The sequence below is a fragment of the Mytilus californianus genome, unplaced genomic scaffold (genome assembly GCF_021869535.1).
Source record: "Mytilus californianus isolate M0D057914Y unplaced genomic scaffold, xbMytCali1.0.p SCAF_4, whole genome shotgun sequence".
Taxonomy (NCBI): Eukaryota; Metazoa; Mollusca; class Bivalvia; order Mytilida; family Mytilidae; genus Mytilus; species Mytilus californianus.
In genome coordinates, this window is record NW_026262690.1 from 7,856,960 (window position 1) to 7,884,400 (window position 27,441).

The following is a 27,441-nucleotide window of genomic DNA, read 5'->3' on the forward strand; positions in this document are numbered from 1 at the left end:
ACTCGATAATATGTATCAGCATTTCCTGTATATTTTAGTTTAAAGGACATCTAATTAACCATGAGATGACCTTCAAAGACTGCCGACCGTCATATAACCGGATATAATTGACATAGATATAAATATAAATAAAGAGGGAGCACGTGCAATTGGATTTTTCTAGGTCTGTTTGATTTCATATTATAGGTTAAAAAAATTAGTGAATCATCGTACATTGTACATGTATTTACCTGTAGAAGAATGATTTTCTGGATCGAATTAGTAAATCAAATGGTTCAACCTTGTTTCACTTTCAATGTTGATATTCTTTTCCTAATAATAGCTGAACACGCCTAGTACATGGGTAACCCATCTCCAGCTAAGGAGTTCAATTGAAGTCAGTTATACAATAGCTATGTTTGTGAGCTTATTTTGACAAATTTTTGCCAAACTGACTGCTTATAACGAAATATTTCATAATCCCCTTTTTATTAATACTTAACAGCTTAAAACAAAAAGAATCATATTTTAAATATTTGTCTAAATCGTAGCTAATAATGCCCCTTTAAGTCTCATTTTCAGTCACTTCAACTATTAGAACAATGTAGAATGAAAGATAGATTGGGATGAAACTTAAGTGTAAGCCTTGAATCACGCAGCAGTCATATGCATTGTGGTTGGTAAAAGTTATTTTTTTCTGAAGACTTTATGTAACAATATACATGTACATGTAAACTAGAATACTGTAAATGTACACTCCTTGTAATAATACTATGTACACAACCAGATGTATATTCATTTAAGTGTATTTCACTCAAAATTCCTGAATGAAAACATGTTATACATGTTGTATTTGTGTAAAGTCAAAACAAACATTACAAATGTCATGCTGAAATAATCTTAAATTATAATTTCATTAATTCAGAAAAAGAAATTTGACAGTGATGAAGAGGGAAAAGAAAGTTCATCAAAGTCTAAAAAGTCTTCATCTTCTAAAAAGTCAAAGGTTAAATCTACTGGTGCAGACAGTGATGATGATGATGAAACTCCTCTTAAAGCCTTGCAAAAATCTGAGTCTGAGACAGAGGAAGAGGAGGAAGATAAAGGTGGTCGGAGGCGAAGTTCAAGGGTTAAGAAACTAATGAAGAAGTCCAAGAAAAAAGAAATTACTCCACCTCCATCAAGTTTTGAAGAAGATGAGGAGGAGGAGGAGGATAATCATAGTGATTTTACTGTTACTGACTCTGACGACTCAGATGATGAATTTAATCCAACTCCTAAAGGGAGGAACGCTAGAAGACAGGCTGCAATACAAGGTTTGTAATGTTTTATACATAGTTTAGCTTTACCCTAGGAGTGAGGGCTATATTGCAGAGGAGGGGGCATTAAGTTTTACCCTTGTCCGTCTGTAGGTACGTACATCCCAAAATTGGTTTCCGTTCTCTAACTTGAGTTTGCCTCAACCAAATGCTATGAAACTTATATATACACAATGCTAATTAACACAAAAAACACAGATCTAGATTGAATTTTGGTAGCATCACTCTAACTGTTCTAGAGTTATGCCCCTTTATAAATGGAAAAATTACAAAATTTTTAGTTTCCGTTCTCTAACATAAGTTTGCCTCAACCAAATGTTATGAAACTTATACACAATGCTTATTACCACAAAACACAGATCAAATTTGAATATTGGTGTCGTCACTTAAACCGTTCTAGAGTTATGCCCCTTCATAAATGGAAAAAGTTTCCATTCTCTAACTTAAGTTTGCCTCAACCAAATTTTATGAAACATATACACAATGCTTATTACCACAAAATAAAGATCAAGTTTGAATTTTTGTAGCGTCACTCTAACTGTTCTAGAGTTATGCCCCATTATAAATGGAAAAATTTTTAGTTTCCGTTCTCTAACTTAAGTTTGCCTCAACCAAATGTTATGAAACTTAAACACAATGCTTATTACCACAAAACACAGATCAAGTTTGAATATTGGTGTCGTCACTTAAACTGTTCTAGAGTTATGCCCCTTTATAAATGGAAAAATTGCAAAATTTTTAGTTTCCGTTCTCTAACTTAAGTTTGCCTCAACCAAATGTTATGAAACTTATACACAATGTTTATTACCACAAAATACCGATCAAGATTGAATTTTGGTAGCGTCACTCTACCCATTCTAGAGTTATGCCCCTTCATAAATGGAAAAATTGCAAAATTTTTAGTTTCCGTTCTCTAACTTAAGTTTGCCTCAACCAAATTTTATGAAACATATACACAATGCTTATTACCACAAAATAAAGATCAAATTTGAATTTTGGTAGGGTCACTTTAACCGTTCTAGAGTTATGCTCCTTTATAAATGAAAAAAAATGCAAAATCTTTAGTTTCCGTTCTCTAACTTACAAAAATGTAAGTTGCCTCAACCAAATGTTATGAAACTTATACACAATGCTTTTTACCACAAAACACAGATCAAGTTGAATTTTGGTAGCGTCACTTTAATCATTATCAAGTTATGCCCCTTTATAAATGGAAAAATTGCAACATTTTTAGTTTCCGTTCTCTAACTTAAGTTTGCCTCAACCAAATGTTATGAAACTTATACACAATGCTTTTTACCACAAAACACAGATCAAGTTGAATTTTGGTAGCGTCACTTTAATCATTATCAAGTTATGCCCCTTTATAAATGGAAAAATTGCAACATTTTTAGTTTCTGTTCTGTAACTTAAGTTTGCCCCAACCAAACATTATGAAACCTGTACACAATACTTATTATCTTTAAACTCAGATCAAGTACAAATTTGGGTAGCATCACTTGTATAGTTCTTGAGTTATGTCCCTTTATAATGTTGTATGCAAGCTGGGGCATCATCTGTGTCCATGGGGACACATTCTCCATTTATTGTCTCGCCTGCGACGAAAGTCGCAGAAAGTGAGACATAGGTATTACTATCCGGCGACGGCGGCGTAAACTATTTGTATAAAGCTTTATATTTCAGAAGGTAGAAGACCTGGATGCTTCATACTTTGTATGCAGATACCTTATGTTACGAACTTTCCGTCTGTCATATGGCCAATGTCCTTGACCTTATTTTCATGGTTCAGCGACTGCTTGAAAAAAAAGTTTAGTTTTTTTGTTATGTAAATTTCTCACTTATTATGAGTAATAGGATAACTATATTTGGTATATGGGTTCCTTGCAACGTCTACATGTCCATCAGACAGGGTTCACCTGACCTCAGCCTCATTTCATGGATCAGTGATCAAGGTTAAAGTTACGTGATTAGGTCCGTTTCTCAGATACTACAATCAGTAGGTCAGCTATATGTGGTGTATGGAATGATTATAAGGGATACATGTCTGTCTGGCAGGTGTCATTTGTCCTTGACCTATTTTCATGGTTCATTGGTCAATGTTAAGTTTTTGTGTTTTGGTCTGTTTTTCTAATACTATAAGCAATAGGTCAACTATATTTGGTGTATGGAATGATTGTAAGGTGTACATGTCTGACTGGCAGGTGTCATTTGTCCTTGACCTCATTTTCATGGTTCATTGGTCAATGTTAAGTTTTTGTGTTTTGGTCTGTTTTTCTAATACTATAAGCAATAGGTCAACTATATTTGGTGTATGGAATGATTGTAAGGTGTACATGTCTGTCTGGCAGGTGTCATTTGTCCTTGACCTCATTTTCATGGTTCATTGGTCAATGTTAAGTTGCTCTTGTTTGGTCCTCTTCTCAGATACTATAAGTTATAGGTCAACTATATGTGGTGTATGGAATGATTGTAAGGTGTGCACGTCTGTCTGACAGGTTTCATCTGACCTTGAGCTTATTTTCATGGTTCATTGGTCAATGTTAAGTTTCTGTTGTTTGGTCTTCTTCTCAGATGCTATAAGTAATAGGTCAATTATATTTGGTGTATGGAATGTATTTTATTATTTAACTGCTGATTACTTACATTGAAATAGAATATTTTATAAAAATCTTTAAATAACATTAATAATGATAATAAATAATAAAAACTTTTAAGGGATCATTACTAAACCGTGATTAACAAAAACATTGGAAGGTGTGAAAATGTTAAAATAAGGTCACTCATGCATGATTGTTTAACATAGAATACAGTTCACTCCAGTCCCTTCATAAAGATTAATTGGCTGAATATGTACAGATTGAAGAACTTTTGAAATTTTGTTTGCACAACAGAATCACATTTACTGATTTTTGATACATATGAAATAAGATAAGTATTGAGATAAGTAAAAAATATTTTAGCATAGCAACATAAATAGATAAATAGATAATATGAAAATATGACTTTTTACAATATTTTGATCAAAGATTGAAGATAATTTTAGTTTTTTTTTTTTTTTTTTTTGGGGTGGGGGGGTCTTTCAGGTTCATCTCAAGGAATTGACAAATATTTATCCAGTTTCTGCAATGCCTTAAAACTTTTCCTTGTGCACAGGTTTGTCTGTACTCAAGAGGAAATAAAAAAAAAATGGCCATATTTGTCAATCCCTTCTGATGAACCTTAAATCTAGATGAAAAATTATTTCATAAGAAATTTCAAAGTTTGCTTTTAGTAGTCATTTGACTTAATGTTTCAAAAAAAATTTGTATAATGTGATTTTATTTACTCAAATGTTGTTGCTATATTTGCCTGTGATTTATTAGCCAAAAGTGTATCCCATGTTCATTCATCATTAAAATGTTAATTTAATGTAAAGCTTATATAAACTTATTTTTTTTACTTTCAACATTTATAAATTCAATTATGAACACTAAAACAGGCGAGACATTTCAGTGTGTCCACTCTTGTTTAACTCTGTCAGACACCAACTTTCTGTTTTCCAATAGTTTGAAGTACAAATGGGGATATGCTTAGGAAGACAATACATGCATTATTGTTCTAGCTCTATTTTCTATAAAATGAAATTTTATCCACTGAATGTTTTTATGAAAATCATGAAAAGATTTTCACTGATTTTCATGTCACTATATCTTTAGTCATATCATAATTTTTAGAATTTTGTGTTAAACATGTTTAAGGAAGATCTTTGATAGACTTTGTTAAGTTAGCATGATTAGCTCTTTTTTTATACGACCGTAAAATTTTGCGGTCGTATATTGCTACATGTGTATTACGTCATTGTCGTCCAAAGACATTTGGTTTCCGGACAATAACTTTAGTTTAAGTGTATGGATCTCTATGAAATATAATCAAAAGGTTCAATACCACAAAAGGAAAGTTGGGATTGTTTTTAGGGGTGATGGTCCCAACTGTTTAGGAATTAGGGGCCAAAAAGGGGCCCAAAACAAGCATTTTTCTAGTTTCAGGACAATAACTTGTGTATAAGTATTTTGATTGCTCTGAAATTGTACCACAAGGTTCAATACCTTAAGTTGAAGGTTGGGATTTATTTTGGGGGTAATTGCCCAAACCGTTCAGGAATTAGGGGCCAAAAAGGGTCTAAAACAAGCATTTTTCTAGTTTTCAGACAATAACTTGTGTTTAAGTGTATGGATGTCTCTTAAATTGTACCACATTTTACAAAAGAAAATGTCTTCAAATATTAGTTCTTATTTGGGGGGGAGGCATTTTTTTTCCTCAAGATTTAAGAAATTTAAGAAGAAAATTTCTTCAAATATTAGTTTTTTTGGAGGGGGGATCAATTTGTTTCCCCTCAAGATTTAAGAAATTGTCAATTTTCCCAAGAAACATTGGGGTCACAATTTATTTTGCTAATTCTTTGTATATAGTCTGAAAACAGATTTACTTAGTATTGCGCAACAGCACAGTGTATTGCACAACAGCAAGAATTCTTCAATTGAATATAAATTCAAATCATATAACCAATTTCAAGTTCTTTGACTACATTTATTCTGTGTCAGAAACCTATAATGTGTCAAATATTTAATTACAATCCAAATTTAAACCTGTATCAAGCTTGAATATTGTGTCGATTTTTGCCCCAACTGTTCAGGGTTGGACCTCTGCGGTCGTATCCAGCTGCGCTCGGCGAAGCAGTTTATTGTTTAATATCAATGTAGTTTAGAGCTTGACATATTGTATCAATCTCATGTCTTTAGTTGAAGTTCGAGTGTGGACTTCCAGATAAAAATAATTTAGTCTGTTGGGTGGATATCTCATTGAAGTATACACTACAACCTATCTTATTCATAGTGATATCTGATGAATAATTGATTCGATCAAATGACCTTCTATAATGATATTTATTTTCAGATACACAAGAATGTCTAGTTGAAGAAATCCCAAATGATACACCATGTATACATTGTCATAAAACAGACAGACCTGAATGGGTAAACATGATTGTAGTGATATATTTATTTTAATTATTATTATTATTGTTTGGAATGCACACACTTATGGTCATTTGCAAAAAACCTGTAATAGTCAAATTACATTTCTATGTTGCCATTTAAATTGGTATATTAGTAGCCTTGAGAATTGAAAGGTCAGTTGATACCCCATTCATACAAAAGAAGTTGATTAATTTGGCTTAATGTCATTTACCATGTCCAAAATATAGGACAAATCATTGTTATTCCATGACCAAACTGACTGAGTAAAAGTGCATGGTTTATTGACACTGAATTGTGTATGTGTAATCTTGGTACAAAGGTAGCTTAAAGAGGCAGTATCTATGGGTTTCACAAAAAAATCGGTTGACTTTTTTTCAAGAATTTAGTAAATTGTGTATATAAAATATGAATGAAAGCTGTTTTGGGGCAAATCTTGACGACTTTTTGCGATAATTAACTTGTTATCAAGAAGTTGAATTTTTGTTGGTCCAACAAAAACTCGCTTGAAAACTGGCCTTATACACATAACCCTGGATTAACTTGATTACAAAGTTCTATTGATTAAGAAAGCAGGATGTAATTGAGGTAGACCGACAACTTTGACAAATTCGGTTAAAAAAAGAGATCCTACAGAATTTTTAGTGAGTTATGCCTGGACCACAATAAATGTAGGGAGACCGAGTAAATGACAAGTTAAAAGGCTTCAATCAACTGAAAATGGTAACAAATTTTTAAAAAACTCACCTGAATCATAATGTACGCAAGGGGTTAATGAGTCTAGAAAGTGTTTACTATTATTTGTTTAGAGATTCCATTGAATAAATAAGATTGTGAGTGTGTAGTAGAAGTCATATTCACAAGTAAAGCAATTTTCATACTCAAAACTTAAGATAAGTGTGGAAAATGAGATTTTGCAGGATAATAATTCACTGTAAACAAATGTGGTCAGCCAAGAGGCCTAATAAAGGATACGTGACAAGACAGTCAGAGGTACTACTTGTACAAGTAATCTTTATTTTCTTGAAGAAGTAAAAAAAATATACTTATATAAGTTAATTATAATGTTTGAATAATCTCCCCTTAATTTTCTTGTATAAGTAAATTTTTTTTATAAAATCCCACAAAAATTCTCAAGTTTTGAGATGTAAAACCATGCCTTTAATGATTTTTCCCAGGTTAGCTAATAATTTTTTATTAGAATTCAATGTTTCATCTCATTAATTCAACAAAGAAACTGATTGCGCAAAGATCATTAGTATTTGTGCAAGGCCTTCAAAAATTGCTCCTTGGGGGCTTGTAAATGAGCAGTGTTCTGAAGATAACAGACACATGAGATTTTCATTGTCCATGAAATTACACTTAAATGATTAGTTAAGACATCTGCAAAGGACAAACAATTATTAATTCTATTAGAGCAAAGAAGTCCCAAGAATTCAAGAAAAGAAGATAGGATGACTTTTTCACTTATATAAGTAAAAAAATGTGAATGACTAAGGGACATAACTAAGCCAATTTTTTTTTTACCTATACAAGTAAATAAAATACACTTGTATAAGTATCCTACAAATTTACTTATATAAGTATATTAATATTACTTCTTCAAGTAAATAAAAATTACTTGTACAAGTAGTATCCCTGACTGACAGAAGAAAACATAAAATTGAATAGACACAATAATATAAAAAACTTAAGAAAATGATATTAAAAGTTTGCGAGGAATTTCAAATAGCTCTATAGTAAGAATTACCCCTTCTGTGCCTTATTAATTCTAAATAAATATCCTAACTGATTGATATACTGCACTTTTATTCTACCTTTTGATTATTAAAAATCTTCAAAAAAAGAACAAATGAAATTAATTCAAATCGAACACTGAAGTGAAATTAAAAGTTATTATAACTTTTTATACGCCCATTTACGGGACGTATTATGGTATGTCCGTCTGTCGTCCACATGTCAGACAATAACTCAAATACACTTTAACCAATTTGCATGAAACTTACGTGAACTGTTTATATCTATTGAAGTGAGCTCCCTTTCGTTTTTTATAAATTTTAGATTTATGTTTCTGAGTTATGGGGGTTTTATTCATTAAAAAAGGGGGATTTTCTAGTTTTCGGACAATAACTCAAAAAAATTTCACTAATTTGCAAGAAACTTTGGTGAATTGTTTATATCGATTGACATGAGCTCCCTTTCGTTTTTTATAAATTTTAGATTTTACGTTTCCGAGTTATGGGGTTTTATTCATAAAAAGGAGTGATTTTCCAGTTTTCAGACAATATCTTTAAAGTGCTTTGAGCAGTTTTCATGAAACTTTGGTAACTGGTTTATATCTATTAAGATAAGCTCCCTTTAGTTTTTTTTTGAAAATTTCTGATATGACATTGAGAAGTTATTGAACTTTATTCTTTGAAAAAGCGACGGGCATATCATGCGCTCATGGCTCAGCTGTTTATTGTATTTGTGAACACGTGCTTCAAGAGGGGGTAGGACAAAGTTCATGACTTGAGTGTACATTCTTGCATGATTTTGAGCCTTGGTCTTACAGATGACAAAAAAAATTGGGTTTTTGCCCTAATTACAATCATTCAATTCCTGAAAATGACACAAAACATGTTTTTGTATAGATATCTATAAAGTTACTGCATTTTCATAACTTTGAAAATTCATGACTTTCGTAGATACTGCCTCTTTAACAATATCACAATAACAAGAGAGTGACCTAAAATTTTGGACAAGGTTAATAGCTTGAAGTCAAATTTATTAACTCTTTATTGTTCGATTGGAGTAAACTGACATTTCAATTATCAAGGCAAAATATCTATTTTCTGTAATAATATATATGATAATTTAAATGGCAACATAGAATTGTGATTTGACTGGTACAGGTATTTTGCAATTAGCCATAACTTGAAGTGAATGATGATCATTGGTTAACAATTTGATTTACCCAAATTCAGAATCTACTGATGAACACTTGTGTAACAATGCTTTTTTTGACATTTTATTGGAAATTATAAGTAATAAATTCTTTGTGGAGTTTATTGAAGTGTATAGACCTCTTGTTACAATAATTACTAGTTGATTTATACATGTATGATGTATATTTTTCATTATTTTTACATATGATTTCTATTTATAGCTACTCCTCTGTGATAAATGTGATAATGGGTTCCACACAGCATGCTTACGTCCACCTCTAATGATAATACCAGATGGAGATTGGTTTTGTCCGCCTTGCGAACATGTATGTTTAATATTTGGATTTATTTAATATCCATGTATTTCATTTTTTATGATATTAAGATATAGCTCACTTGACCAATCATAAATCATTCAAATGTTTCTCCTAAAACTATTGCCACATGCCCTGATTTAATTTAAAGGGTCTACAGGAAAAATTTCAAGACTAACTTAACTAGATAACCTTCTTTGCCAAAAATGGTTCACAAAGGTTTGACCTTGTACTTTATGGGAAATACATGTAAACAGCTTCTTTTTGTTTTTGACTCGCCTTGATGGAGTCAAAAAGTGAGACATAGGTATGCTGTTTCCGGCGGCGATGGCGGCAGCGGCATCAACAATGTATTAGTTTGTGATTAGGTCTAGTTTAAGGTGAACCATTAGTGGTAAGTCAATGATATTTGGTATGCAGTTGTATAAGCATTGGAATATCTAATTTCCATGGAGATTATTTGGCTCCCCCCCCCCCCCCCCCCTCAGTCATGGTCTATTGACTTTAAAACTTTTGCTTAGTTTACATGTATTAGTTTGTGATTAGGTCAGTTCAAGGGGAACCACTAGTGGTAAGTCAATGATATTTGGTATGCAGTTGTATAAGCATTTGCATATCTCATTTCCATGGAGAATATTTGGTCACGCCCCCTCAGTCATGGGCTATTGACTTTAAAACTTTTGCTTAGTTTACATGTATTTGTTTGTGATTAGGTCAGTTTATGGGGAACCACTAGTGGTAAGTCAATGATATTTGGTATGCAGTTGTATAAGCATTAGAATATCTAATTTCCATGGAGATTATTTGGCTCCGCCCCCTCAGTCATGGTCTATTGACTTTAAAACTTTTGCTTAGTTTACATGTATTAGTTTGTGATTAGGTCAGTTCAAGGGGAACCACTAGTGGTAAGTCAATGATATTTGGTATGCAGTTGTATAAGCATTTGCATATCTCATTTCCATGGAGAATATTTGGTCACGCCCCCTCAGTCATGGTCTATTGACTTTGAAACGTTTGCTTAGTTTACATGTATTAGTTTGGATTAGATCAGTTTAAGATGAACCGCTAATGTTAACAGTCAAGGGTGTAACTTAAATAAGTTATTAGAGAAAAAATAACACACATTTGTTATTGTGGGCTAAAAAATAAGAAAAACTCTGATAACATATGTATGTAACATGTTTCAAAGGGGCAATATACATCCTTTATTTTTTAAACGACCGCTCGTATATTGGTATCACGTCGTCTGAAGACATTTGGTTTCCGGACAATAACTTTAGTAAATGTAAATAGAAATATATGAAATTTAAACACAAGGTTTATAACCACAAAAGGAAGGTTAGGATTGATTTTGGGGGTTATAGTCCTAATAGTTTAGGAATTAGGGGCCAAAAGGGGGGGAGGACATTTTTTTCTCATTTCAGATTTCAGAAATTAAAAAGAAAATTTCTTTAAATTTTGACTACAGTTATTCTGTGTCAGAAACCTATTATGTGTCAAATATTTAATTACAATCCAAATTCAGACCTGTATCAAGCGCAAATATTGTGTCCATTTTTGCCCCAACTGTTCTGAGTTTTATGTCTGTTTTGCTGAACTGTGATACTGTAAATTCAGAAATTATTGCGTGCATTTATTATTGCGATTTTTGAAGAATGGACAAAAATGTGAGATTTATTATTGTGATTTGAGGAAAATGTGCATTAAGATATATGGATCAGATATCAGAATGCAATGTTCTTATTATTGCGATGCTCACCCAGTCACATTATTCGCATTAATAAAAACCTCACAATAATTTTTGAATTTACAGTAGCACAAACATCAAATTCCATCACACAATATTTTAACTTCTATAAAATTATGTTATTTCTTTGCAGAAAGGACTGTTGGAAAAATTGCAGATTAGTCTTAAAGATTTAGATATAATTATGAAGAAGAAAGATAGATTAATAAAAAGGTTTGTGATACCTTGAGTAGAATGCAGACATAGATGTTGTATGATGATAGCTTATGGATAAATTGTGGCCTCTTGATGTTCCTTTTTGCTACCTTGAGTTTTTTGGGTCACTGAATCATTCATATTGACACTATATCTCCTTTGATTCATTTTACACAAAATACCTTGAAACTTCATGTACTACAGTCACTTTAATACACTTAAAACAACATCAACAATGTCAGCAGCATCAGCAACAATGAATTGTGATTTCCAAGCTCATTTTGATAAACTAGAGGATAAAACTATGCAGTAAGCTTAGAAGTGAATCAAACACTTTATTGGACATTATTACAAAAGTTTGTTATCTTCTTAAATGTAAGCTAGAAAGAACTTTCTTAATGTTTGTGTGAATGCATGTGTGTCTACAATGTAGGTATTTATATATTACAGTATAGACACAGTATAATAATAATCACCACAAAAGTAAGAATATGAACATTACTTGTAAATTAGACATGTAATTGTATTTATCTTTTTATTCCATTTATTTTCAGGAAAGAGAGATTAGCATTTGTAGGAATAAGTTTAGACAATATCTTGAAGGATGTAAGTATATGTGTTTAACCTTATAATTGATATCAAACGACATTTTACATTTGTATGTCAATTACCTGTAAATGAGACAATGGCAAATAATCTGTTGGTTTGTTCTTATTAAACCTGGAACACATTCAAATTATAATTTTCTTTATTTAATGGAACATTAACAGTGAAAAATTAAATTCTCAAGAAATTTCTTAAAAATGCATGTCAAACTTATCTCTTAAAAGGGTTGGGGGCTCGCAGAGGGGATAAGACTGTTGTCCATTTCTAAATTTAAATTACAAGCTAAGTCAATCTCTCAAATTTTTGCATATTTTGACATTCTATTTTCAAGTTTTTCTTTAATAAGTACACAAAGTTTTTAAGCCTAAAGCAAATAAAGCATATATATAATGATATATGACAAATTAGTGTATTGTAAAAATGAGAAGAATATTGTTTGATTGATCTTGAACTCTTTTAAGAGTTTTTGAATTCAAGGGGTGTGAAAAAAGTTGCTTTGTTATACCTTCACTTCCCCTTGTTAAGAAACTTGATGAACATTGTGTCAATTTGACATGAAATTTTGTTTCTATAGGAACACAAGGAAAATGTAGACCCAGATGAGTATGAACAGTACAGTCCAGAAGAGGAAGAATATTATAAGCCAAAAAAGAACAAATCATTTGTTAAGAGGTCTTGTCGGTCACGTAATGTAATCAGCTATAAGTTTGATGAATTTGATGACATGATAAATACAGCTATCAAAGAAGATTTAGAAAATCCTCAGCCTTATAACCCTGGTAAAGGTATGTACTGTACACATGGAAGGAGGATTTTTTTTGCTTATTTAGAGATGACATAAAATGCTCTAAAATATTTCTTTTTGAATAGCTATAGATTGAACATATCAACAATATTGAGTGTTATAAATGTGCACACTTTTCCTTCTGTCATGTCTATGCACAAATTTAAATCAGGAAAATAACAAATCACAAAAATATCAGTTAATCTAGCGTGACTTCTTTCTTAAACAATGATTAAAATTGGGGATATTTATGCCCCCGCCGTAGCGTATACGTACGTCCCAAAATTGGTTTCCGTTCTCTAACTTTAGTTTGCCTCAACCAAATGTTATGAAACTTATACACAATGATTATTACCATAAAACACAGATCAAGTTTGAAATTTGGTGGCGTCACTTTTGCCGTTCTTGAGTTATGCCCCTTTACAAATTGAAAAATTGTTGAATATTTATGTTTCCGTTCTCTAATTTTAGTTTGCCTCAACCAAATGTTATGAAACTTATACACAATGCTTATTACCACAAAACACAGATCAAGATTAAATTTTGGTGGCATCACTTTTACTGTTTTAGAGTTATGCCCCTTTACAAATGGAAAAATTGCTTAATTTTTTGTTTCTGTTCTCTAACTTTAGTTTGCCTCAACCAAATGTTATGAAACTTATACACAATGCTTATTACCTTAAAACACAGACCAAGTTTGAATTTTGGTGGCATCACTTTTACTGTTTTTTTTTTATAATTTTGTGGATTTACTCCAAATTATATTCAAGATATTTTATAAAGAATGTATGTACCATAAAATAAGTTGCAGTACCTGAGGAAAGACAGTTTTAGAAATATTTATAGTGCAAATTATGTTTTACTAGAAAATTTCCAGAGAAGACAACAAAATTATCTTTTAATAGAAGGCATACAAAATATGTCTGACTGTAAGGAATAAAAAAATCAAATCAAAGAATAGCCATTAACACTGAATTCTCCAAATGACAAAAAAAAACAAACATTATTATATGACAAGAGAGGACCACTGACTTTGGACAGGCTCACAGACCTTTGACAGAGTTTTTGGACAGGCTCACAGACCTTTGACAGGTTTAACATCTTTTAGTGTAGACCAGTGGACTAAAATAAGGTACACGAAAGAACAGACAACAAAAATAAGTACAAGAAAATCACTTAACACTAGAATAATAGATATAAAAACACATCTTTAAACGTAACAGTGATGAGTTATACTTTCATAAAACAGCTAAATATTCTTTTAGCATGTTTAGCTTTGAAACTTTCATCACATTTGATGGCATGTTAAGTTTTGAAACTTTCATCACATTTGATAGCATTGATATAAACATGACCATTTCCATAATACCTCAATTTATGATATCAGATTGTGATTAGATCCTTGATTAGTTCAACGTTATGAAAGGCAGTGAAATGAAAAAAAGAAATTTACTTATGACTATTCTTCCCACAAGAATGAAATTTCAACAAAATTTCTTGTTTTAAGGACGATCACGAGGTAAAGACATGGCCAATATTTACATGGCAGAGGGTCGGGAATATGTCAGTGAGGAGGAAGGAAAACCATCACCTGTGGGAGGTCGCAAAAAGAAGAAGGGCCGTCGCCTAACAAATCTTAGTGATGAAGATGACAATGATGAGGAAAGTGGAGATGAATACAAATGTTCTGAGTAAGTCACATGATTAATATCCTCCTCCACTGTTAAGTATTAAAGAAGCATTAGATATCAAATTTGTGTTCACTGATCCGCCTCAAATTTCATACTTATTGTGAACCAAATGAAACATTTCCACAAAGTCATCTCCTCTTGGTCAAGGTATTTAAACTTTTTTCAGTTCTATTGACCCATTGAATAAATACAATAGCTATTGTTCTCTTTGTAGTTTATTCACTTAGACCTTTAAATTTCTTCCAAAAAGAAATACATATTTTCAATTGTGTAGGAATGTGTTATTCCTAAAACCACAAATTCGAAGTCCTTCGAATCAACAATGTTTTAACAAACCAATGAAACTGAAACCTTGAAATAAAATTGATTGATTGATTGGTGATTGCTTTACGCCGCATCACCCTTAAAGAAAAGTACTTAATTATAAGTATCATAGATCATTAACTTAAAGACACGAAAAACAAGTAAACCCAACTATATTATTAATCGAGAAACTCGGTTACTTCCTTTCATATAAATCAGAATTTCCTGCTTATTGAAAAAAATGACAGCACTTATTAAGACAGGAGTGCATCAGCAGTTTTGATCTATAAACTGTGGAAATTGATTCAAATCTTGTGTTATAGAACTACATATAAAAACAAGAAGATGTGGTATGATTGCCAATGAGAGAACTATCTGCCAGAGACCAAATGACATAGAAGTTAACAACTATAGGTTACCATATTGCCTTGAACAATGAGCAAATCCCATACTGCATAGTCAGCCATAAAAGGCCCCTAAATGACAAATGTAAAACAATTCAAAGAAGAAAACTAACAGCCTGATTTATGTACAAAACTATGAACGAAAAACCACTGAATTACAGGTTTCTGACTTGGGACAGGCACATTCAGAATGTGGTGGGGTTAAACTAGTTTGCTGGCACTAAACCCTCTCCATAGTCTGGGACAGTTGTATAACAGTTCAACATAAGAACAAACTATAAAAAGCAGTTGAAAAGGGCTTAACTCATCAGATGGAAACAAGCAGAAAAAACATATCTAACAATAACACAGACTGGAAGTGGCAGGGCATTTATACATCCCTCATACATCCCTCACAACAACAAAAAAGACACCTAAGTACAGATCTGAGAGAACTTGCAGTTACTGACAGCTAGCTATTATATAATTTGCATATGTATAAAAACTTAAATAGGATTGGTCTGTTAATTTTTTTTCCATATTTTAATGAATAACAAAAAGAAATAAAATGTATTGTAGAGCATAGAAAAATGTATAAGATTCAAATAAAATAAAATTCTGCAAAAAGTTCATGAATTATATGACGTATTAAGGTCATGACATCTTTAGAATGAAAAGTCTCATATTGAAATTTATTCTGTTACTTGTAAGCATCAAATTCGGTTAATGTCTCATTAAAATAGAGTTTTTGGGATAGGTGTTTCATTTTAATTTTATGGCCTTGATCAAATATATGTGGATTTCAGCAAGTCAACATTTATATATATATACATGTAAGAGTTTAACACATTTTTTTCAGAGGTTATTTATTCAGTTTCTGAGTTAATCACTTATAATATTTATCAGGTAGTATTCAACTCCTAAAATGGAAGATAACTCTAAACCAAAACCTCCCTTTAGAAAATAAAAGTAGCTATAAGACAACTGACTCCATATAATAATAACGGTGTGTCTGAAGACTTGCAGGATTTACTTAATGGTAACATCACTTATGGAATGGATTATTTCAAGGGTTAAGATAAGCTTGATTACAATTCTTGGCCTATAGCTAGTACTTCTAAAGTTTGTATGAATATAGTTCAAATTATAAGATGTGATATTACATATATCAAGTCAGCATATTAATACATGTACAGTTGATTCCGGTTATTTGCATAGCCTATTTGTCAGACAAAATTATGCAATAAAGCGGAGTATGCTTATATCCGAAATGCCAAATTACGGAGTCTAAAAACATCGATAGAACAGATGAGTAAAGGAAATCCCTGAAGAAAGATGAAAGTCTATAATCACTTACAACATATTAAATGTTGATTTATTCTATTAAAAGTTATATGTCTAGTGTCATACATGTTATTTTATTTTGTATACTTTCAATAAAGATTATAAACACATTTTGTTTTAGTTTATTTGCGTACTGACGTTTCCTTTACCTGGGATACGAAAATAAAATAATTTGTTCCAAAAATAGATTCGTTTCTATGACCGGTATGTACAATGTACATTGTTACGCTTTGATTGAAATATACTGTTTAACAATACTACACAGTTTATAATCATTTTAACAATAGATGTGTAATGAACTGCCTTTGATATGCAGTATTTACAGCTTGCACAGTGATGTAACACTGTTTATTTATCCTTGTTAGTTTCGTATATGCAAAGCAGTAATGGGGCCTTGTACGGGTAATTTGCTGGACACGAGTGTTTAAAGTGAGAAAATATAATAATTAGAAGTAAATGCTCTTTTCTTAAAATATTAAAATTAAATGATTGATGTATAACATTCTTTAACCATATATAAATACCCTGAAATATTTAACATAAATGCAGATCACCCCAAACCCAATTACGATAGTTCACATGGGATAATGATCGATAATTAGCAGGCATTATTGTTTTTAAAATTCACCCCAAATGTAATCTTTGGACAATGTTTGAAATCCAATCAATTATTAACACCTTGTGATATAGAATGGTCAGTGTTTTTACAACAATTACCTGTTTGACATTTTTATGACCTCAAGGCTTAAAATAGAACATGGGAAACTTTACCTGTGTAGACATCGAGGTTTATTTTTAAATCAAATTCCATCATATAAACACGAAAGAAACTGTTTTAAAACTTTATTTAAATAACACAAAAGTAAATTTGAAATAATAACGAAAATAAGGATGCATTCAAGAAAAATATACTTACCAAATTGCCGTTTCCGGTCAAAAATCTCGTCAGTTTTAACTAAGCATATCTAGATGGCGATTATTTTCTATGCAATAAACCGAAAGGCCACTTGTAGAGCTATGCGTATAACCGGACAATTTAACATCAGATGAATGGGAAATGGTTTTGTGCAGGAGAAAACTATTCAATTAACCGAATTATGCTATTAAGCGGTATGCAATTAAGTGGAATCGACTGTATTACCCCAAAATTACAAAAAAAGAGTGTTTCATGAATAAATACCCAGTATTACATTCTAAACATCTGTCTATTCTATTTCAGTGATACTTCAGAACCCCCAGAAGAGGTAGAGGAAGATGATGATGATGTCAGTGATTATAGCCTAGACGGGGAAGGCTGGTGTCGACGGGGAACAAGACGAAGTGCAAGACGTAATGCTAGATCTAAGCAATATAAGGATTTTGGTAAGTTCTGGTGATTATAGCCTAGACGGGAAGGCTGGTGTCGACGGGGAACAAGACGGAGTGCAAGACGTAATGCTAGATCTAAGCAATATAAGGATTTTGGTAAGTTCTGGCGATTATAGCCTAGACGGGGAAGGCTGGTGTCGACGGGGAACAAGACGGAGTGCAAGACGTAATGCTAGATCTAAGCAATATAAGGATTTTGGTAAGTTCTGGTGGTTATATCATAGACAGTGAAAGTTGTGATCAACAGGAAACAAGACGGAAGTGCAAGATGTAATGCTATATCTAGGCATTATAAGGATTTTGGTAAGTTCTTCAAGTTGAAACCTAGGGGGGGAAGGCTGGGGTTGAAGGGTAACAAGACGGAAGTACAAGCTGTACTGCTATATCTAGGCAATATAAGGATTTTGGTAAGTTTTGGTGGTTATAGCCTAGACAAGGAAGGCTGGGGTCGACAGGTAACAAGACGAAGTGCAAGATGCCATGCTAGATCTATCCATTATAAGGATTTTGGTAAGTTCTGGTGGTTATAGCTAGAAAAGGGGATGTGGTGTTAGCAAGGGACAAGACACAGTGTCAGACATTATGTAAGATGAAGGAAAAAAAGAAGTGGGAAGTCAACCTTATGATTGTCAGGAATAAAGTTACTTGTAGTTCATGAGTTTCACATGTTGAGTATTGCCAAAAAACTGATTAAGAATGAAAAGAACATAAATCCATACATAAACATTTACCATTTAAAATTACTAGGATTGTGTTCAGCATACAGTATATACAACACTGATTAAGAATGATAAGTATATAAATACATGTATTAACATTTGCCATTTTAAAGAGCTTGGATTGCATTGAGAATATAGTATATAACAATACACACCAAGCCAGTATGTAATCTGATTGAAAGTCTGACAGAATGTGTTTAGGAGGGTAGATGCTGCCAATTTTTTTAATCAAATAAGATCTCAGAGTTAAAAAAGACTGCTTGTGATATCAGAATTGATGTCTGATCAACAGAATTAAATTATTTTAGATATTATAGATTGAAGTGTGTTCATGGAGTGCTAAGACAAATTAGGAACTAAACTGTTTACATTGTGAAAGAAATCATGCATGATCTGGATCAGCCTTTATTGGTAGGGTAAACAAACATTATGAAACAACCAAATGTCTAAAAAGGAAATAGATGAATAGATGACAATACCAACTGTTTAATCCTAATAAAATTGTCTTTTACAGTTGTTGATGAAGAAGACAGTGATTATGGTTCGAGAAGAAAGTCTGCTCGTTCTACGAGAGCTTCCACACGACAAAGGAGAAAGCACAAAGAAGTATGGAGCGACGAAGAAGAAGAGGAGGAAGAAGAAGAAACTGATGAATCTATTGACACGGAAGACTTATGTTCTGAGGATAGTGGCCCAACAAAAAAGAAGAAAAATAGGAAGGAAATAGATAAAAAAGTGTTCAGAGAAAAAGAGAAAAAGAAAGGTAAACATTCTGCAAAGAGAAGGAGAATTGTTGATTCAGAGGAAGAAGGAAGTGAAAGGACTGAAAAATCAGAGGAAAGTGAATCTAAATCAGAAAGTGATGATAGTAGTGTAGATATGGGAAAAATTAAAAAAGCAGCAAAAAGAAAATTGTCCAAAAGACGATATTCTGAATCCAGTAGTGAATCAGAAAAATCTGAATCCTCCGAGCCTTCAAGGAGTAGAAGGAGAAATATAGCTAAAAGAGTTAACTACAAGGCTATTGCAGGTTCTGATTCTGAGGCAACTGAGGTATCAGAGGACAAAAGTGGAAGTGAAAAAGACAAAAGATCTAAAAAGAAAAATATTATTAGAGATGAATCTACTGATACTGATGATTACTTTGACAACAAGTCTGAAAATGCAGAGGAAGGGGAAACAACTGAAGAAGATGAAAAAGAACCAGTTAAACCAAAGAAGCAGAAAAAAGATGAAAATGAGGATGAAGAAGATGATGAAACTGAAGATGAAGCAAAAGAGGAATCTGGGGATGAAGAAAGTCAGTCTCAAATTGTGGGACCAGATAGAGAAATCACAAAGAATAAAGATAAAGATGGTAATACAAATGAAAAAGGCAATGAAAGTTTTCCTAAAGATTCTGTAAGTGAACATGAGACTGACACAGAACCAATCAATTCAACACAGGGTAAGACTGACACAGAACCAATAATTGAATCTCAGAATCGGGCTCAAATCTCAACATCAAGTGTTACAGTTCCAGATAGTAGTGAACAAAACACACCAGTATGTCAGAGCAACATAGGAGTTATAAGGCCAAGTCCACAATACTCAATGGGTCAGAGTTTTTCTGATGGAAGCTTTACCAATCAATCAGGGCAACAACAATTCCAGGGGAGATCACCTCCTTACAGTTCACCACCTCAACAACAGTTCATATCCTCACCTCCTCATTCATCATATCAAGCTCAGCAACCTGGTCACATGATAAGGCAAGGTCCTCCACTCTCTCAAAATTATCCTCCCCAGATGAGGCAAGTAAACTTTCCTGTGTCAACTTCCAGTCAGCCATTTACATCAATGTCTCCAAGCCAGGGGACAATATCATCACCACCATACCCTACAATGCAAGAAAGGCCACAATATTCATCACAGGTTCCACAAAGTCAAGGTCAAGTTTTTGGAAGATCAATTCAAGGTCAACCAATGATGAGAGGTCCACATCCAGGCCAACAGAATGGAGGTCAGATGCAGCAAGGCATAAGACCAGAAATAATAGGGCAAATGAGAGGTCAAGTAACGCCACAACAAGATGGCCAAATGATCAGAGGTACCTTTTATCCAAATCAGCAGCAGATGATGGGAGGTCGTTTCCCAAACCAGCAGCAAATAATGATGCAGGGCCAGTATTCTAATTATCAGTCGGGTCAAATGATGAGATCTCCATATCCTGGTCAGCCAACAATGATGCGAGGTCCATATCCAAATACCAGTCAGCAGGATAATCTCAGAAGTAGTCATTCAAACCAGGAAGGGGCGGTGACAGATCAAAATAGAGAAGAAAAAGATGGAAGAATGAAAAGTCCTCCAAGTTCCCAACCTGGACTTCCAGAAAGGTCAATGATGCCAGGACAACAGCCTGGTTTTCAGTCTGCGCCAATGATTAGGGGTTTGTTTCCAGGACAACCACATAGACCAATGGCTAGAGGACCTTTCTATGGTCAACCTGAAAGACATATGATGCCAGGTCAAGAAGGACATTTTAGACCAGGTTTTCCATATTCCGCTCAGCAGAGACCAGGTTTACACCCCAATCACATAGGATTTCCACATAGACCACTTCAACCAGGACAACAGATACCTCCTTCACAGATGTCTGGTCCACCAGTCAGCAGTCCAACAATTGGAAGCCCACCAGTACAGGAAACAAACCAACAGTTCTTTCCACGACGACAGTCCCAACCTAGACCACAGATGTCACCTTCTCATACTCCTCAGGCCATTGCTTCAGTAGATAGAGCCCATACAAAAGATGTTCACAGTGATCAAAATGTCAAAAATGAATTAGATCAAACATCACAATCAATTTCTGCAAAAGATGTTCATAAAGCTGCTTTGCCAGCTAAAGAGGATGTTGAATCCACTTCTGTTAAGGAAATTGACAGTCCAAAGAAGAAAATACCAGAGGATTGTTTAGAAACAAGAAAAAATACAGATACTGTCGTCTTGGATACACAGACATCCTCTGAAAAAGATAGAAAAGATCAAGTAGAACAAGCTGCAAAACATAAAAAGGAAAATAATCTTGATTCAAATCAACCAAAAAATATTGAAAAGAATAGTTCAGAAAGTGAAAAACATGATGGACAGATTGTTACTGAATTGCTGTCACAGACAAACTCTAAAATCCTGCCACAAAATCAGGTGACATCATCCAGCTCTGACACAGAAACAGATAAACAAGAAGTCTCACAAGAACAAACAACTGGAATTGAATCAACTTCAGGTAATGAGTCCAGTCCAAAGGTTCCTAAATCTGGTATTGAAATAATGCCTGGACCTCAATCTCAACAGACATTACAGTCCCCTCCAACATCACAACATTCTGGCGCACATCCTGAAGAGGAGACCATAAGAGGACCACAGTCTAATCCTCCAGAAGGGTCCATGATTAGAGGTCCACAACCAAATCCTCCAGAAGGGTCCATGATTAGAGGACCACAGCCTAATCCTCCAGAAGGATCCATGATGAGAGCACCACAGAATAATCCTCCAGAAGAGTCCATGATCAGAGGACCACAGCCTAATCCTCCAGAAGGGTCCATGATTAGAGGACCACAGCCTAATCCTCCTGAAGGGTCCATGATTAGAGGACCACATCCTTACCAGCAGGGAATGTTCAGAGGACAGTTCAATGAAATGATGTCACAAATGAGTAATCAAAGAATGCAGTTTCAACAAGGTTCAATTGGGATGCCACAAAGGCCTAGTATGCAAGTGCCACCCAACTTTGTTGGACAAGTTCCAAGAAATGTCATCCCTAGAATGAGACCAGAGCATATGAGGCCTATGAACCCCAATTTCCAAAGGCCTATGTATGGACCGGGTCCAATGCCTTATCAGCAGCACTCTGGAGTTCCAACTGCTTTTAGCCCAAGACTTGAAATGGGAATGAGAATGCCAAAGAGTTCTGGGCCTGATGAGACAAAGGCAGATAGCCCCAGTAAGTCAAAAATGCAGGAAGGCTCTGATAGTTCTGCTACTTCAACGAATGAACCAACAAAAGCAAAAAAACCAAGAAAACCAAGACAAACTAAAAAGGAAAAAATGAAGGCTCAGGCAGAGTCAAAACCTCAAGCTTCTTCAGGTCCTAATGTACCAGGACAAGAATTTCATCCTCAGCAACAACCTCAGATGGTCCCAGGACCACACTATCAAATGCCAATATCAAGACCGATGCATCAACAGCAAGGACCTTATATGAGACCCCCTTTTGATAACTATGGAATGAATGGGATGAACCAAGGTCCACCAGATTACAACCAGATGAATCCTGGGATGTATGGTCCTCCTCAGATGATGCCTGGGAATGGTGGGCGGGGATTCATGATTGACAACCTGTTAGATAAGCATCCAAGAGTCCAACAGCTAGAACCAATCATCTCACACGAAGAGGAAGATGAATCACCAGTAGAACCAGACCAACAGACATATGAGGGAGAGCAATCGCCTTCTAATGGGGAAAAAGATATGGATGAAATGTCTGACATTGGAGATATTGTTAAATATGTTATGAATCATTAATGAGAATTCTATATTTGAAAGTTTATCATTAGTGAATATTTGTCAAAATTAAATTTTGAAAGAAGTATGAATTAAAAAATGTATAAAGTAGATAAACTAAAATTAACAGCCAAATTGGTAAAGAGCACAAGCATTGCCAAAATGATTTATTTTAAGTTACTAGAAAGACACAAAATACACTTCCTATGTAAATATCTCATTGGGCAAGGGTAGTGCTCTACATTATTGCTCAGGATCTCGTTTGTTGAAAGGTCACGATATTTGGCAAATTTGTCGATTGAATTGAATTTTTTTATTTTCCATCACAGCAATATTTATGAAGAAAACATATTTTAAACTTTTGTTTTTATGGAAAAATCTTAAACATTACCATAAAAGATATAAAAAACCATTTAAAACTTAACCAAAGTTATGAAATGTCTATATTTAGCCTATTCTCAAAATTTTATGTGATCTTTTTGTGTAATTTTCTCATAATGCAATTATTTTAGAAATATCAGAGTGAAAACATTGTCGGTTATAAAGAAATAATCATTGTGTATTAATAAAGAACAAATAGCATATTAGCTCACACACAACTTTTCATTGCATGTGTGTTTCATTTCATAGAGATTGATTTATTGAAAGGGATTGATTTTCTATGAAATTACATGTTCAATCTCTTCATTCATTTATTCAGTAAAATATCATTAATTACAATGTTTCTGCTCAATTTAAGTTGACTGTCTCTATTTATTTTGTGTTTTCTAAAGGGTGTAAATATTTAATGAAATTACTTTCAGTCAAAGTAGATTGATACTTTGAAAATAAGTAGAATGGAAGAATAGAATTTCCTATTAACTGATAGTTAGCAATTGCTTCCTAATATGTACTGATTCACAAATCAATTTCTTTTTGTAAAATAAAATAATTAGTTTTTTTTTCAAAAAGTAGTAGAAATGCCATTCATTTTTTAAGTCGTTTTTAATTTTGCATACTGTAAATTCAGAAATTTTTGTGATGTTTCATTATTGTGAAAATTGCAACAGGATAGGTGTTGCAAAAATAAAACCTTACATTTTAAATGTTGATAGCATTATTTGTATGCAGCATTTTCTAAAATTGCAATAATTTATCTCTCGTTCTTAATCATTGCAATAATTTATCTCTCGTTCTTGATCATTGTTCAACAATCATTATAATAAATGGGTGAACAAATTTCTGAATTACAGTATTTGATTCGGCTTACAAAACAGGTCATCAAAGTGGAGAAAATTAGTTTTCAATGCTTTCTTATCAATATTTCATATTTTTACTGGTAATGTTGTAGTCAGTTTTATCCTATTTCCACTGTCATGAAAAATAAACAATGTTGACTGAATGCCTTTAATTCGTTTCTAAGTTTTTCATAGATAAATGTATATACCAGAAGTGCATTTTGTAATTTATTGATAAACTTGAAAATTTGAACTCAATTAATTTTTGGCTTGCAAATTCAGTCTTTTGTGTACTTTTTATGTAATGTAGGGGGCATTATGGTCAGGTCTGTCTGTTCATCCATTTTTCTATTTGTTTGTCTGTCCGTCCCGCCATTGGTCCTGTCACATTTTATAATTGTGAAAAATAAAAGTTATATAATATTAACAAGTTGATAATGTACCATTATAATGGTAACTTATGAAACTAGATTTTCTACCATTTTGATAAAAGATCAGAAAGACATTAATTATTCTGTTATGTTTTTTTTTATATTTTGCTGCATTTAAGGAGAAAGCAACAAAGCAGGTTTTTAATATGAATATGACTTGTTTTCTTCTTGTGATCTTTATGAATTAAAAAGGATGTATATATACATATATCTATATAAATTAGTCTTATTATTAAATCCATTCCTAGTGTTGTACTCTATATTATTTTGTATTTATAATATATAATTTTTAATAGAAATGTACTCTTGATTCCTTTTATATATCTATGTTTTAAAGACATGTATGTATCATAATCCTATCTCAGATTGTTATTTTAAACACTGTAAAGTTTTCTTTAAACAGTATAAGTTCTAACAATTGATGGGTCTAGATAATCAAACACCATTCATTGTGAAAAGATGATTTTATATTTTCATACTTAATGTGCATGAAATATTTGCTACTGGAAGTTATATACATCAGCCAGAATTTTATACATGTATTTCAGTTATATTATTGAGAAGACAAATTGACCACAACCATCAGGTGGTCAATTTTATTTCAAAAGTTAAAACAGGTGTCTGTTAAAACAATATTATTCATAAGTCCCAGAAATATAGCTGCCCATAATTTTGATGAGCTAAATATCTTCCAAAGAGTTTATGCATTTGTTTGTGCAATACTACCTATACCAATTTTATGAACACACATTTTACAGCAATGCCTGTTTTTGTTATTTTTTTTGTGTTGAGTTAAATTTTCAAACCCTACCAGTCACCGAATAACAAACTCAGACCTTCAAGAGGATGCAATACAAAACAAAAATAATGTAAGTTTTGTTATGTTTTGATTTTTTTGTTGTTATAGTATTTGATTGTTTGTTGTATTTTATATTAAGCAGATGTTAGTGGGTAGAATTTTTGAGTACCGGTATAATAAAATATGAATTATAGTATATTTTTCAGGGAGAGGGAATAAAATTTTAAAAATAAAAAGAAAAGTACAGTTCAGTTAAAAAATCTCTCCATAAGTTTAATAACAACTGTCATGAATGTTAATAGTAAGAAAAAATAAGCACTTGATAGACAAAGGTTAAAGTTCAATTGAAAAGTTTTCTTTCTACTAGTTCAGTACAAACCATAGCATAAATGGCATTTTTTTTCTCATTTGAATGTATTTTTTCATAACTTGAGTTTATGGCATAAAAAGTACCCAAATTGTAATGCATAGTTTGAAGTCTATTACATAGAAGATCGTATTACAATCCTTATACAACATAATCCTTCATCACTATAGCTAGTTACATAAAGTTTGAACATGAGGCATGTCAGTAGTCCTGTAAATACATTTAAAATATTAATGCAGTGCTACTAAATAAATAACAGTTTAACTAAACAAGTACATTTTCTTCTCATTGATTCAACAAATGTTTTTTTTTCTACAATTGGTTATTTAAAGATTAGCACATTTCATTTTGTTCACTTAAATTCATCAAAATATGTAAAAATTAGGAATTCATATTTTCATACCATTGTACTTATATTTCACAAAATTATTTAATTCACTTTGTCACAAAATGAAAATAATTATATGTTGTGATATGGTTTGAGTGTATGTATGAATGTGTCAATATGATCTCAGTATGTAATGTGTATAACAGAGGCTTTTTATTGCCTGCATTGTCATATTGTATATTTCACAATCTCATGTATGTAAAATCTTTTTAAAAAACCAAAAGTAAAGAAATAGTAATTTTTAAATTGTGTTTATTTGTTCTTAATAATGACTTTTACACATTTTTAATTCTGTTGATTTGCACCAATGGAAGTTAAATATATAGTGGGATCACTGTAATAATCTCTGTGAATTTAGAGAAATCCCAGACCATTACCTACTCACATCTTTGTATTTGTTAATGGTATCCATATCTAACAGACAATTCCATTCAAATTGGTGCTAGTGTTCATCTTCAATATGCAACAAGGCGTTCAGTTCTGTGTTGAAGACCTATCTATGCTGTGAGATAAAGACCAATAATAAAAGCAATGTTCATTTGCCTTTGGTTTTGTCAAGTGTGAATAAAGGTTTTGTGTCCTGATATGATACAGCAATGTTCATTTGCCTTTTGTTTTGTCAAGTGTGAATAAAGGTTTTGTGTCCTGATTTGATACAGCAATGTTCATTTGCCTTTTGTTTTGTCAAGTGTGAATAAAGGTTTTGTGTCCTGATTTGATACAGCAATGTTCATTTGCCTTTTGTTTTGTCAATTGTGAATAGAGGTTTTGTGTACTGATTTAACACAGAACTGTTCATTTTCCTTTGGCGTTGTCAAGTTAGTGTGAAGAGAGGTTTCATGTCCTTATTTAACACAGCACTTCATTTGCCTTTCGTTTTGTGAAGTGTGAATAGCGGTTTTGTGTCCTGATTTAATATACCACTGTTCTTTTGCCTGAGTGAATAGTGGTTTTGTGTTCTGATTTGATACAGCACTGTTCATTTGCCTTTGGTTTTGTCCTGCGT

The 27,441-nt window shown here is 32.7% G+C and overlaps 1 protein-coding gene across 1 annotated transcript in view; it reads left to right on the forward strand.

Moving 5' to 3' along the window:
* LOC127737375 (remodeling and spacing factor 1-like) overlaps positions 1-26,681 on the forward strand; it is a 44,447-nt gene extending 17,766 nt beyond the window's left edge. The window contains exons 8-16 of the mRNA XM_052247990.1: positions 905-1,295; positions 6,231-6,310; positions 9,459-9,563; positions 11,432-11,511; positions 12,048-12,099; positions 12,674-12,884; positions 14,391-14,574; positions 17,824-17,966; positions 19,206-26,681. Of these exons, the coding sequence (XP_052103950.1) occupies positions 905-1,295; positions 6,231-6,310; positions 9,459-9,563; positions 11,432-11,511; positions 12,048-12,099; positions 12,674-12,884; positions 14,391-14,574; positions 17,824-17,966; positions 19,206-23,254 (5,295 nt within the window). The 3' untranslated portion in view covers positions 23,255-26,681. The remainder of the gene's footprint in view (positions 1-904; positions 1,296-6,230; positions 6,311-9,458; positions 9,564-11,431; positions 11,512-12,047; positions 12,100-12,673; positions 12,885-14,390; positions 14,575-17,823; positions 17,967-19,205) is intronic.
* Positions 26,682-27,441: the final 760 nt, after the last annotated feature.